Source organism: Sminthopsis crassicaudata, chromosome 6 (assembly GCF_048593235.1).
Source record: "Sminthopsis crassicaudata isolate SCR6 chromosome 6, ASM4859323v1, whole genome shotgun sequence".
Taxonomy (NCBI): Eukaryota; Metazoa; Chordata; class Mammalia; order Dasyuromorphia; family Dasyuridae; genus Sminthopsis; species Sminthopsis crassicaudata.
Window position 1 is genome coordinate 249,499,880 of NC_133622.1, and position 13,668 is coordinate 249,513,547.

General features: G+C 54.8%; 1 protein-coding gene across 1 annotated transcript; it reads left to right on the top strand.

Annotated features, from left to right (window-relative positions):
- The first annotated feature begins 3,344 nt into the window (after positions 1 to 3,344).
- On the top strand, positions 3,345 to 11,893 carry NAA40 (N-alpha-acetyltransferase 40, NatD catalytic subunit). Its single transcript, XM_074273382.1, has 8 exons — positions 3,345 to 3,500; positions 6,861 to 6,956; positions 7,957 to 8,009; positions 8,093 to 8,188; positions 8,269 to 8,427; positions 8,723 to 8,806; positions 9,026 to 9,103; positions 9,527 to 11,893. Exons 1-8 carry the CDS (start codon positions 3,495 to 3,497, stop codon positions 9,666 to 9,668), a joined length of 714 nt encoding a protein of 237 aa, XP_074129483.1. The 5' UTR covers positions 3,345 to 3,494; the 3' UTR covers positions 9,669 to 11,893.
- The last annotated feature ends 1,775 nt before the right edge of the window (positions 11,894 to 13,668 follow it).

Consider the following 13,668-nt stretch of genomic DNA (forward strand, 5'->3'; position numbering starts at 1 on the left):
GTGCTTAAATGCTTAAAATCAAGTACCTATGAGGGAACTGCCAAAGTGCAAAAGTCTGTTCTCAGCATCTCTTCTCTCAGGCTGTGAGCACATGCCTCCCTCTGCCACGGGATTCTTCAGGAAGGCTCCTCACATATGGAACATTTGGGATCCTGAACTCTGGTCTCTGACCTGAGCTCAGAAAAGAAAGCAGAAAACCTAAGAGACAGAGAAACCCTCATAGAAACTAAGGGACACTACAGTCTATACTTGGGACATTAGAAAAGTAGCTGGCTATACTCAATCAATGGGCATTTATTAAGTGCCTGCTATCTACTAGGCATTGTTCTGGGACTGTAGACACAAAGAGGAAAAAAGTGAATCCAATCCTACCCTCAAGAAGCTTGTTTTCTTGGGACATGAATACATTGTTGGTGGAATTGTGAAGTGATTCAACCATTTTATAGAACAATTTGGAATTATAGCCAAAGAACTATCAAACCGTGCCTTTGACCCAATAGTGTCTCAGCTGCCTTTTTTGTAGTGACAAGGAACTGGAAACTGAGTGGATGCCCAACAGCTGGGGAATGGCTAAATAAGTTACAGTATATGAATTTTATGGAGTATTATTGTTACATGGGAAATGACCAGCAAGATGATTTCAGAATGGCCTAGAGAGAACAACAGGAACTGATGCTAAGTGAAACGAACAGAACCCGGAGAACATTGTACATGGCAACAAGAAGATTATGTGATGATCAATTCTGATGGACTCTGCTCTTCTCAACAATGAGGTGATTCAGGCCAGTTCCAATGGTCTTGTGAGGAAAAGAGCCCTCTGCATCCAGAGAGAGGATTATGGGCAATGAGTATGGATCACAATGTAGTTTTTCATTTTTTTGTTATTTGCTTGCTTTTTTTTTCTCATTTTTCCCTTTTTGAGCTGATGTGTGTGTGTGTGTGTGTGTGTGTGTGTGTGTGTACGGCACGATAATTGTGGAAATATGTATAAAAGAATTGCACGTTTAACATCTTTGGATTATTTACTGTCTAGAGGCAGGGATGGAGGAAGGGAGAGAGAAAAATTTGGAACACGAGGTTTGCAAGGGTGAGTTGAAAACTATCTTTACATTTATTTTGAAAATGAAAAGCTATTATTATTTTAAAAACAATTATCAATCTCCTTTGATACTCACAACAAGCCTAAGAGGGAGCTGCTATTATGCCCATTTCACAGTTATGGAAACTGAGGCAACCGGTGGATATTTGACTTAGGATCATACCACTAGAAATTATGAAAAGATATACAGGGGGCCTGGAATAGATGTAGGATATTTGAACTAAAGAACGCTGTGGAGATAACTGGGAAATGTAGAAATTTGTTTAAACTGTTTCTTGAAAGAGATTAGGGATTCTAAAGGGTAGAGGTAGAGAGGAAGTACTAGGAGGGACAGTCAATGCAAAGACATGGAGGCTGGAGATGAGGCTGATTGGATTGTAGAATTTGTGAAGGAGAGAAATGTGTAGGAGGATGGAAAGGGAGTGTGGGGCTAGGTTACCAACAGTGTCACTTGTTACCAATAATAAGAGGGAGCCCTTTCTTGTAATGGTCATTCCCTTGAGGATCTGTTTCCTTTAACTCCTTTTAACAAAATGCCCTACACAGAGAGAACTGTTGCTTTAGGAGTGTGCAGGCTAGAGCAGTCTTGTGGGTGTTATGGAGGCGGGGAGCCCGCCACTTACGTTTCCTTTTTTGTTTCTTTGTTTGTTTTGCATGTTACCAGTTTTATTTTGTGTGCTACATTTTATGCAATTTCATGTTAGAAAAGATACAAATGATCAGAATGTTACTCCCATGAAAGCTGAGGATGGATTTTATGTATCGTTTAATAAGAAACAAGTGTTGCAAGAGGATATTTTGAACATTTTGGTTTTTCTCTCCTGTCAGTCTAGATCTGCTTACATTTCTCAAAAAAAAAAAAAAGAGTTTTCTTTGAGAAAACAAGCCTCTCCACAATGGATTGCTCTCATTTCCTCAATGGCACAACTATCATTATTCCCACTGCAACAAGGACAGTCAGGAGACCACGACGAGCCAGCCTTGCCCATCTCCCGCGCTCCCACCCGTCGGCTGAAAAGCGGGAGCCCCGGCGGACCTGTCCCTTCGGGGGGAGACTTCCGAGCCAGCCAAGTGCACTGTCCCTCGGCACCCGGCCATGGTCTCTCCCACCCCAGCGTCGGGTACTGATGGAGGGAAGCTCGCCCAATGCCCACATGAGGGAAAACGTGGGCACGTCCGGCCCGCTCCAGCCCCAAGCTGCCTTTAGCATTTCTTGTTTAAATAGTATTTTCCCTCCAATTCCGCGGAGAGAGAATTTTTAAGCATTCTTTTTATTATTATTATAGCTTTTTATTTACCAGATAGATGCACCGGGAATTTTTCAGCATCCACAATGGCAAAACCTTTTCTTCCAACTTTTCCCCTCCCCCCCCCAAGATGGCAGGGTGACCCATACACGTTAAATATGTGAAAGCAGAAGTACATTATACGTGTCCATACTTATTTTTAGCATTCATTGTTACAAGACGGTGAGTTCCAACTTTTTCTCCCTCCCCTCCCCTCTTCCTAAGATGGAAGTTTTAGATTATATGATAATATGTGATAGATTAATACCTACTTAATTAATATTAATTAGTAGAACAGAATGGATTATACGTGCGACCATGTAAACCACCTCCTCATTGCTCTCCGTTAAGACCGCCCACTTCCCGTCGCGTTCCCACAATGCAGCCTCCGGGGTCGGAGCTCCCACTGCGGTCACTGCCCGCGGGGTCAGGCGTCCCGGCCTTGGGGGGGGTGAGTTCCCCCCCGCATGCGCGCTGTGTTGCCCGGTGTCAGCCCCGGCGGGCTCCTTCATCTAGGCCCTCAGACCGCAGGCTCCTCTTCCTCGAGGCCCACGTCACTCACCACCGGCTCAGGGACACTTCCCGAAGCCACCGATTTCATGCCATTCAGAAAATTTCTCTTTCTTTATTCTTCTAATTCTACTCGCAGAGGAGTAGGGGAAGGGAATGGCGGGGTTCGGCCCCTGGGAAGCGATAGGAAGCGAACAGCCCCATTGTTCGGATGGGGAAGCTGAGGCCAGCCCGGAGCGGGCAGGGAGGGCCAGGCCCCCGGGCGGTTGCCAAGGAGATAGACGCAGGCGGGGGGCGGCACCAGAGGCGGGGCAGGGAGCATGACGTCACGGAGCGCGCCGCCGTCTCCTCCTCTGCCTGCTCCTCCGTGTCTCCCACCGGCGTCCCCCACCCCCCCACTCCTCCCTCTGGAGGCCGTTCTGCGGCTGCGCGGCCCGGGGAAGGCGCGAGGGAGGGGGCCGGTGCGGCGCATGCGCGCTGTGGGCCGCCTCCGCCGCCGCTTAGAGCCCCCGCCGTTGCCGCCACTGCCGCCGCCGCCGCCGCCTCCTCTCCGCCGGCGGGTGTGTGAAAGAGAAGTTTGAGCAGGGGCCGCCGCCGCCATGGGGGTGAGTGAGGCCGGCCGATGCCCCTCCTCGGGGACCCCTCCCTCATTGTTCCCCGGGACCCCCTCACGTGACCCCCGACCCCTCCGGCCCCACGTGACCCTTGCTTCCCCCCTCTCTTCCCGTCAACCCCTGGGGCTCCCTCCCCCCCCCCCCCCCGTGAGTTCCTTGTCTTGTTTTCTTCCCTCCATCCCCAGCATATTAAGGGCACCCCTCTCCCACCCCCCCCTCCCCGGCCCCGGCCATTCCCATGTGTGCTTGGGAGTGGGAGCTCCGGTCCGAGTCTGGCCTGAGACGTGACCTTGGCCGAGTCACTGAACCTCTCTGGGCCTCAGTTTCCCCACCTGTAAATGAGGGCTGGCGCCTCCTCGCGGCCTCCCATCCCCAGGGGCTCAGGGTTTTTTGTGGTCTCTGGGCCGGGGGCGGGGGGGGGGGGAAGGGGCGGGGAGAAGAGAGCAAGCCCCCTTAGTTTCCCCATCTTTGGTAAAAGGCTTCCTCCTCCTCTTCTCTCCCTTCCCCTCCATGAAAATCCCGGAAGGGGAGAGGGACCTAAGTTCGAATTCTGAACCAGGCTCTTCCCCCTTGCCCGGACCTCAGTTTTCCTGTCTATAAAATATAGTTCTTGGGGTGGCTCTCTGGAAGGGGACCGGTACAGGGGGGGGTCGGTACATAAGTGGAAGGGCAGGCCACCCGTTCCCATGCTCTGCCCCACTTCCTGGCTCAGTTCCCCTCTCTCCGAAATGGGGGTGCAGCTTTCTGCTGTGAGTGGCCCGCCTGGGGGATCTGAGAGGAGAGGCCCTTGTGCCCAAGATGTGGGGGCCCCCACCCAGAGGTGGTGAGGTCTGTGGCCAGGTCTGGGAGGCCATGCCCCCTCCACCACCCCCATGTCCTGCCCCCAGGGGGTCACGATAACCAGTTCTGTCGGCTTGTTCAAAACAGCCTGTGCTGTGTGGGGACTATTGGGGGGGAGCAGCAAGGATCCGAGTCTCTGGAGAGGAGAGCGGCTTTCTGGGGGTCCCTCCCGGCGTTGGCGGCCCCACCGTGCTGGACCCCAAATCCTCCTCCCTTGCAGTAGCTGTTGAGGAAGGAGGGCCGTGCAGCCCCATGTTCCCCCTCCCTGGTTCCGGCCGGCCCAGTCCAGTGCAGGAAGCTGCCCAACTCGCCCTTCTCCCTTTCCCCTCCAATGGAAATCCTGGCTCGGACTCCTTGGCCCCATCTCTCTTTCCAGTCTCCCCCTGTCCACAGCACCCCTTCTGCCACCTCCAAGCCTTTGTCCTGGCTGCCTGCTGGGAGTCTCTCCCGGTTAGGCCCAAGGGTCTTGTGGGTACCAAGCTGCCTGTCTCCTCTCTGTTAGATGAGAGCTCCGAGAGGAGGGGCGCACAGTTTGGCTCTTCTGCACCCCGGGTCCTGTGTCCTTGGTGCTGGGGCTCCTCGGATGATCCCCTTCCTTGGTGTGGGGGCTGAGGATGTCCACTGTCTCTCTCCCTGTTCTCCCCCTCCCCCAGCCTCTTGGTCAGCGGTACCTTTGTGAAAACCCCATCGGGCGATTCTGTTCTGAGAGGGCCTTGAGGGGCGGCCGGGCAGTCCTGGCAGGGAGCCAGCCCCGATGCCCTCCTGGGTGGACCACTTGTCTTAGCCCTGGAGAGTCAGCCCATCGGAAGCCCCAGGACGCCCCTTCTTTAGGCCCTCCATGCACATTTCAGGGGATACCCCGCTTGGCTTTGGCTCAGGCGGCAAAAGCCTCGGGAGTTAACCTCCCCTTCCCCTTCCCTGGGCCATTCATCCAAGGACTGAAGGCCAAAAGGCTGGGAAAGGTGGCCCCTCAAGGTGGAGGCCCGGGGATGCTGAATGCTTTGGGCCCAGAGACTGTTCCACCTAGAGCCATGTGTGCGGGAAACGGGTCAGCTGGGAGCCTCCCAGCAGCGGGGCTCCATCGCAGGGCACTTGGCAAGGGCCGAGACCAGCTGGGTCCAGTTGGCATCTTGGTTTTGCTTGGGATGAGGCTGTTCCTGAGGACGTTGAATTCTCCCCCCAAGGGAAACAGGCCTGGCCTTGGACTCAGGGGTCCTCCTCCTCTGCCTGTCCCCTCCCTCGCTCTTCCTCTTCCTCCTCCTTCCCCTCTCAATGTCAGACTTGGCCGTGATTTTCATCCCCTGCTATGGCAGAGATACCCAGGTCGGGAGCACCGGGGTCACAGGATGGCAGACGGGCCAGGCTGGATTGGTAGAAGGCCCCATGGCTGGGATGTGGCACCCAGAGGATGGTAGAAAGCCGACCGTGCCAACCCTCAAGGGCCGGGTGACCCGGAGGAGCCTCATTCACCACTTGGGCACACGAGTCCCTTCTCCCAGACTGAGGGAGAGCCAGGGGCACCGTGCAGTGGAGCTCCCAGAGTGAGGCCATCTCTGACCACAGATCTGACCCAGATGCCAAAGGAGCGCCCACCCCGCATGTGGCGCTGCAGACCCAGGGGAGCCTTGTCCAAGCCCCAGATTCGAGCTGAGGATCTGGGGTCCAGAGAAGCAAGCGAGCTCAGTGTAACAAGGGGAACGGTCTGCTTCAGGTGCAGAATCTTCCAGAAAACCAGCAGCCTGGTGGCACCGTCTACCCTCAGCTTGTGTGGGGCGCACGTTTCTAGAAAACAGCCCCCGCCAGAACTGAGGGTGCTGCCCCCTGACGAGATTTCCTCAAGGTTGCTGAGAAGGCACTTTTCTGCCTCTCGCTCTTTGTTATTACTGGTCCATCTGGTAGCAGCTCCCCTGCCCCAGGCACCATGCTGGGAGCCGCAGAATGTGGGGCACAAAATGAAATCGGGGACTCAGCAACCTCCTCCTCCTCCTCCTCCTTGGTGTGGACATGAGCAGGACCTCCCCCGCAACGTCCGGCCCTCCGACACCTCTGACCCGTCCCTGCCTTTTGGCACAGGCTTTGAGCCCGAAGCTCTTCCACTGCACTTGGGGGACATGATCCCACCCCCAAACTGGAGCTCTAAGGACAGCCAATGCAAAGTGCAATGGAGGCCAGGGGAGGGTGGACAAGCCGGGGCTCGGGGGTGCCTGCCTCTCCCTGACGCCAGGCTCAGTTACAGCACGCCCCTGAACACAAAGTGCTGAAAACTGAGGAGATGGGGATTGGCAGGAGGGCGAAAGTTTGTTCCTCTGGTCACGGTGACTTGTTGCTTCTCTGGACCCCAGATCCCCATCTTTAATCCCCATGCCTCCCAGGCCTGAGTCTCAAGAGGGGTGACAGAGTTCTAGGCCCTCCCAGCTCTGCAAGAAGGGCGTCTGTGCAGATCCCACAGTGGCCCCTTGGGCTTCTGGCGGAATTTGGCTGGATCCCCAACCAGAACCTCCTTCTTTGCAGAGAAAGTCAAGTAAAGCCAAGGAGAAGAAACAGAAGCGACTGGAGGAGCGGGCCGCCATGGACGCCGTCTGCGCCAAAGTGGAGGCCGCCAACAAGGTGAGACTGGCTCCTGCCCCCTGCCCCCGGGCTCCTGCTGTGGCCCTGGGGCAGGCTCTGTGTGGAGCGCCCGCACCATCGGCCCTCGTCGGCCGTGGCTCACTTGGGGTGGCCTCTGCTTGTTGCCATGGGCTTTAGTCTCCTGAGAGCTCAGAGGCTTTGGTCCTGGGGGAGATGGGCTGGGGAGGTCAGGCAGGGCCCCAGGAGCACCAGCCCAGAGTGCCAGAACCTCAGCACACAACTGGCCGGCTTGGCGGCCAGAGCTCCTGGCTCCCCCTTGGCCCACCCAGCCAGCCGCCAGCCTCTTGGTTTCCCAGGAACTTTGATGGCAGCTGCATGTGTTGGGGCCCACGGTGTGCAGGGCACTGGGTTAGACCCCGGGAAGTGGGCAGGGTCCCCTGCTGTCCACACAGACAATGCTGACACAAAACGAGGGCCGTGCAGCTAGAAAACAAACCAGTTTGGAGGGCCCAGTGTGCCAGGCAGGGGCTGCGGGAGCCTGGGTCTAGCCGGGCTGGTCCACCCTGCTATGAATAACAGACTCAGGCTAGGCCCCTCTCCCTCAGCCTCAGTTTCCCTCTTATGAAAGACTCGAGGCTTGAAGGCTCCCTCTGGCTTCCCCATTCCTTGTGAGCAGGCGGAGCCACTGAAGATCCGTCCAGCACGGCGTGGGGCCCTCGCGGGCAGAGGCAGGAGCCGTGCTCCCTCCGTCCCTTCTGCAGAGGACTTCTCCCCACGTCTGGGCCCCCTTGCTGCCCAAGCTCAGGGCAGAGAGCCCGTGGTCACCCTAAGGACGAGGCTGTGCACCGGGCTCCACACTGGGGATGGAGGCGCAGACAGGGGAGGGTGCTTCTTGAACACCAGACTCTGCCATCTTGGAGGACGGGGGAGGAGAAACAGACGGGGCACCAGTGCTCCTAGGGGGTGGCTCTCGCCAGCGTGGTATCTCGGGCTCCACCAGGCCTGGCACTAATGCCCCAGCTCCTTCTTTTCTCTTCAGCTCGAAGACCCCTTGGAGGCCTTTCCAGTGTTCAAGAAATATGACCGCAATGGGTGAGTCCCAGGGAAACCTGCCTCCCCCACCCCTACCCCCGCCCCCTTGGTGCAGGTGCCTCATGTGACATCTCCTCCCACAGATTAAACATCTCCATTGAGTGTAAGCGGGTGTCAGGGCTGGAGCCGGCCACAGTGGACTGGGCCTTCGATCTCACCAAAAGCAACATGCAGACCCTGTAAGTGTCCCCTGGAGACCCAGCTTTCCAGCCACCCTGGCCAGCCCTCCACCCACCCTCATCCTCCTCCCCACCTCCAGGTACGAACAAAGCGAATGGGGCTGGAAGGACCGCGAGAAGAGAGAAGAGATGACAGATGACCGGGCCTGGTACCTCATTGCCTGGGAGGAGAGTGCCATCCCAGTCGCCTTCTCACACTTCCGGTTTGACGTGGAGTGTGGGGATGAAGTCCTGTATTGGTAGGAGCCCCTGGCTAGGGGACTGGGGGGGGGTGTCTTCTTGACAAGTTATAGGACCTGCCCAGGGTCATACTGTGGGGCCATGTCTGGGGCTCCAACCATTGGGCAGCTGCCGGGGAGGGTGCCTGGCCTAGGGCTGAGAGGTGGCTTCCTGTACCCCCTGCTTCCTCCCATCTCTCTCTGTTCTCCCCCCACCTCTCAGTCCCCTCTCCCCTGTGTCCGTGGATTGGTCAGGTGCTGTAGGTGCCTGTTAGAGGAAGCCTTCCTCATGCTCACTGACCTCCTCTTCCTCCAGCTACGAGGTCCAGCTGGAAAGCAAAGTGCGGCGGAAAGGGCTGGGCAAGTTTCTGATCCAGATCCTGCAGCTTGTGGCCAACAGGTAAGGACAGGGTGGGCGGCCCTCCTTGCTGGGCCCAGGCCCCAGGACATCTCCTAGGTTCTAGGAGGTCAATTCCTCCGGGTTCCTCGTACACTGAATTATTTTGAGTTGACATAAACCCCCAGACAGCCACGCCCTCCATCACAGTGTCCCTTGGGCTGGGGACCCCGTGCCATTCGGACTGCGGAGCCCAACGTGCCCCCTTCTCCTTCCCCTCAGCACCCAGATGAAGAAGGTCATGTTAACGGTGTTCAAACACAACCACGGAGCGTACCAGTTTTTCAGGGAAGCTTTGCAGTAAGTGCTGGGGCTGGGTCTGAGGAAGGGGCGGTACTTGCCTGTTGGAGCAGGTGGGGGGGGGGCTCTATCCCGCCCTCCCTTAAATGGTGGGAGCTGAGGAGAGTGTGGTGATCTCCTGCCACAAGGATGCCATGGGGGCCCTGCCCAAGCTGTTGGGCACTCTCTGTCCACTCTGCCAGCCTTTCCCTGCCCGTGCTGTCGGTCGCTCTCTGGCTCTCAGGGCCTGCTCCCCTTCCTCTAGTTGTTCTCCCTGAGGGAGGGAATCTCATGGATCTTCTAGGACCAGCACGTCCTGGCTGCAGGCCCCCGTCGGTCTCCCCTTCTGGGAGGGGCAGCTGTCTCCCGGGGGGGTTGTGAGGCTCCCACAAGGTCATGAGTGGGGCCAGGTGTGACTCACTGCTGGGGGCCCCTGCTTTGCAGGTTTGAGATCGACGACACCTCTCCCAGCATGTCCGGCTGCTGCGGCGACGACTGCTCCTACGAGATCCTGAGCCGGAGGACCAAGTTTGGGGACAGCCAGCATGCCCACTCGGGTGGGCACTGTGGCGGCTGCTGCCACTGAGGCTTCCCTAGGCTCCAGAGCCGCCTCCCCCGGCCTGGCCCTTCCCCTGCGTCCCATCACTCCACACATTCACAGCTGCCTCTCACCTTTCAGGTCTCCTCCTCTCCGGAGTTGCCAGCGTGCACCCCCTTGGTGGGCCTCCAAGCACCGCCCCTTCCCCCAGCAGGGGTGGGCGGTGCAGGGCTGGAGAACCACCCCATTTCTCCAGGTGGCCCATGGGGTGTCTGTGCCCTCCTGTGATGCGAGTGGGGCTTCCGAGCCCTTTTTCCGCTTCACCAGAACCCTGCCCCCCCACAGCAGCCGGTCGCTGCTGGGCTCCCCCACACCAGAGAAATGGGGTGCCTCTCCAGGCCCATGGGCACCAAGAACGCCCGGGTTTGGCCAGGAGACAGTGAGCATTAGCTTTGAGAGCCTCCACTTGTAGTTTCCTCCTCTCCCAGAGAGAAGGGGGGGAGGGGGCGGCACACACTTTGGCCAGGTGTGTATGTGCAGATCTGCTCAGTAATGGTGACCCTGGGGCCACCGGATGCCTGTGGGAAACGTTTGGGGGCAGGGCTGCTGCAGGGCTCTTTCCCTCCCCGCTGGGCCGGGCCCAGAGGCCTGGAGGGAGCTGCTGCCCGCCATGACCGTCAGTGAGCCCAGCCTGACTCCGGGCTTGTTCTCTGACCCTGCCCGAAGTGCTGCTGCCCCGTTCCTAGGGAAGTGACATCAGGGAGCCCCCAGGCTTCCCCTGGAAAGCGGCCCACTTCCTGTTGGCCTCCTCTGCCATTTTCTCTCTATTTTGGTGCTGACTCTTCCCCTCCCCTGCCGGCAGCCAGCCTCCCCCTCTGCCTCAATGAGGCAATAGTGCTGCTGGCCCTGTCCAGACCCCACCAGCTATCTGCGGACCAGAGGGCGGCTCGGGCCGGCCTCGGCCCATCTTGTTCAGGGATGTCCTCTGCCTGCCCCCTCCCTCCAGCAGAATCTTCTGTCCTTTCCAGGAGGCTGAGGAGGGCGGGCCTCCCTTGATCCAGGAGGAGTGACCTCCTGGGGAGCCCATGTTCCTCCCTGCTGTGACTCCTTAGAAGCCCCTGCTTAGGGAGCATCTTTCAAGTTTTAACCTCTGTGAAGGTTCTAGCTGAAGGTCTATCCTCGACCCGACCTCAGCCCCCTGCCCCCTCGCCGCCCCGGGAGGCAGCTGTGCCCGCTGCTCTCACTGTCCCCTCCCCTTCTCTCCTTTGCCCTCAGTGTGGGAGCATGGGCCATCCTACAGCACACCAGCCTGCCAGCTGCCGAGATCCGGGGCCCTGCTCCCTTCGGCAGTCGCCCCCTGCTTTCCCTTGGAAAGGGCCAGGGATTTTCTCAAAGACGCCTTTGCAGCTTTTACACTGGATGAAATCCCCGCTCCCCCCTCCCCCAACCCCCCCCCCCCCCCCCAGTGGCTCTGAGAGAAGCTCCTGCCCAGGAGTGGATTTCTAGGTCACGGAAAGGGGCTGATTTGGGCTTCCTCACACTAGGAGCGGAGGAAGGACCTTTTCAGAAGAGTTTCCCTTCAGCTCTCCAGGGATATGAACCAAAACATTTTGGGTCTCAAATCATGGATTTCTGACTGTGTATGCCCCCAGAATTCCAAAGGAATCCCCAGCAAAAATTCCAAGTAATGAGTTCATTGTGTGTCTCTTTTTTACTGACCTCCTGACCTTTTCCTCATAGCCAGCCCCCAGGTCCCAAACTCACTGGCAGGGGAGTGACGTTGAAGTTGCCCCCAGCTTCCTTTATGCCCGGTGCTCTTCTGCTGGCTCAGCATTCATTCCTTGGTTGGGTTTTCCTCTCCGGGACCCTGGGCCCGCCCTCGCATCAGTGTCTTGCCTCAACTTCTCCTGAGTCTAGTTTCTGAGACCTGTAGCTCTGGTGGGACCGACTCACGGTTTTGTTTGGGCGTATGGAAGTACTTTTGTTAAAAGACGTCTTTTTTGAGTTGTGTCCATCCTTTGCCCAGGCTGGGTCACTTCTGTTGGTATGTTTGTGCACATGCCCGTGTACGAGCGTGCACGTGCTCGAGTGAGTGCGATTCTTCTCAACCTTCTCTGGGTTTTTAAGAGGAAAATTTGAAAACAGACCCTACTCTTGATATATATATATATTTTTTCCTTAGTAAATTCTTTTCTCACTGGAATCAAAGGGAAAAAAGCAAACCTTTTGCAGTGGTTTTATTTGTACATTACAAATTAAAGACACTTTGTTCAGTTGCTGGTATGGCTTCCTGGCAAAATGGGGTTGGGAACAGGTCATGGTGGCATCTACTTGGTGCGATTTTGAAAGGCGGTGATCACTGGGTCATCGAGAAGCTGATGGTGCGTGAGGAAGAGCTTTAGGGGCAGGAATGGCTTAGACTAATGGCCACTTATTCTTTTCAGCTCTGATGTCTTTGGAGGACACTTCTAGCTCTTAACATTCTCTCAGAATCAAGAAGGCAAGATGAAAGGTCAAAATGTCCACTCGTCCCCAACCCCTCCCTACCCAACGACCACAGAAAACACCAACAGAAGTCTGAGCTCAAAAACCAAGAAAGAGTCCTAGTGAGATGTTGCGTTTTCAGCCCAGGATGCCTTAGGAAGAAAGGTCTGTGGACATGGAGATAAGGGGTGGCCAGGAGAGGGGGAAGGAGAGAGTGGCAGGAGCAGCCTTGGCTCCCAAGGACTGCAAAGCCACCAAACACTGGGTCAGAAAATTAGATATCCCAGGGGATCCCTATACTAGAACTGAAAACAAGTGTTCTTTAAATGTGTGTGTGTGTGTGTGCGCACATACACACACATATCTATATATCTGTCATGTCATGTCCAACTTTTTGTGATCCCATTCGGGATTTTCTTGGCAAAGACACTGGAGGGGTTTGCCATTTCTCAAGCTCGTTTTACAGATGGGGAAATGGAGAAATTAAAGTGACTTACCCAAAGTCACACAGGCAGCAAGTATGAAGCAAGATTTGAACTCAAGACTTCCTGACTCCAGCTCTGGTGCTTCATCCAATGTCTCTTAACTGCTGAAAAAGATGAGCAAGCAAACCAAAAAAAAAGCCTAACAAATGCCTATTATGGCTAACAGGGAGATGCAAGACAAAATCAGAAGACAGCCACATAAAAATATCTTCAAAGACTAAAAGAAAGATGAAGATTGGACAAAAGCCCAATAACTTCCTAGAACAGCTAGGGGAAAATGTGTGTATATATATACATGCACTTATTATGTATATGTATGCATATATACACATCCATATGTTTAAAAAAACTCTAAGAGGAAAAATTGGGAAAAAGCTGCAAGGAGAATTTGAAAAAAGACTTAACAGCATGGTAAAAGAGGTACAGAATACCTTTTTAAAAAATCAATTAGCCAAACAGAAGCTCATGATTCCATGAGACATTAAGAAACAATAAAACCAAGTCAAAAGACAAAAGGGAGAAAAAAAATGCAAAATGTGAGAAATTATAACTGAAGCTACAGTGAGAATAACACAAGATTTAACAACTTCTATATTAAAGCACCAAAGGACATAGAACACGATTTTCTGAAGAGCAAAAGAACAAGAGTAATTTATCTAGCAAAATGGAGGGGATAGAAAAGATTTAATGAACAGAATGAAAATTTGACCTATATGAATGAGGAGAAACAGTTAACTTCTTAAATGGGAAAATATCTAATTCTTTAAAATGCTTAATGTCTAATTTGAAAGAGTATAGAAGACTTGGGCTCGATTTAGGTGTGATGGGATAATCCTGAAATATAAAGTTTGGTAGACTATCAGACCTTTAGGGAAGGGAGGAATTTACAGAGTGATTATCAATGAGGCATGAATGGAATAACTGTTAAAAGTGGATAGGGCAGGAAGTAGAGGGTTAGTAGTGATAGAACCTTATTCTCATCAGAACTGGGTTAAAGAGGGAATAACATGTCTGAGGAGGGTTGGGTAAAAAGAGAAAGAGAAGGATAAATTGGAAAAATAGGATGAAGGGGGAAATGT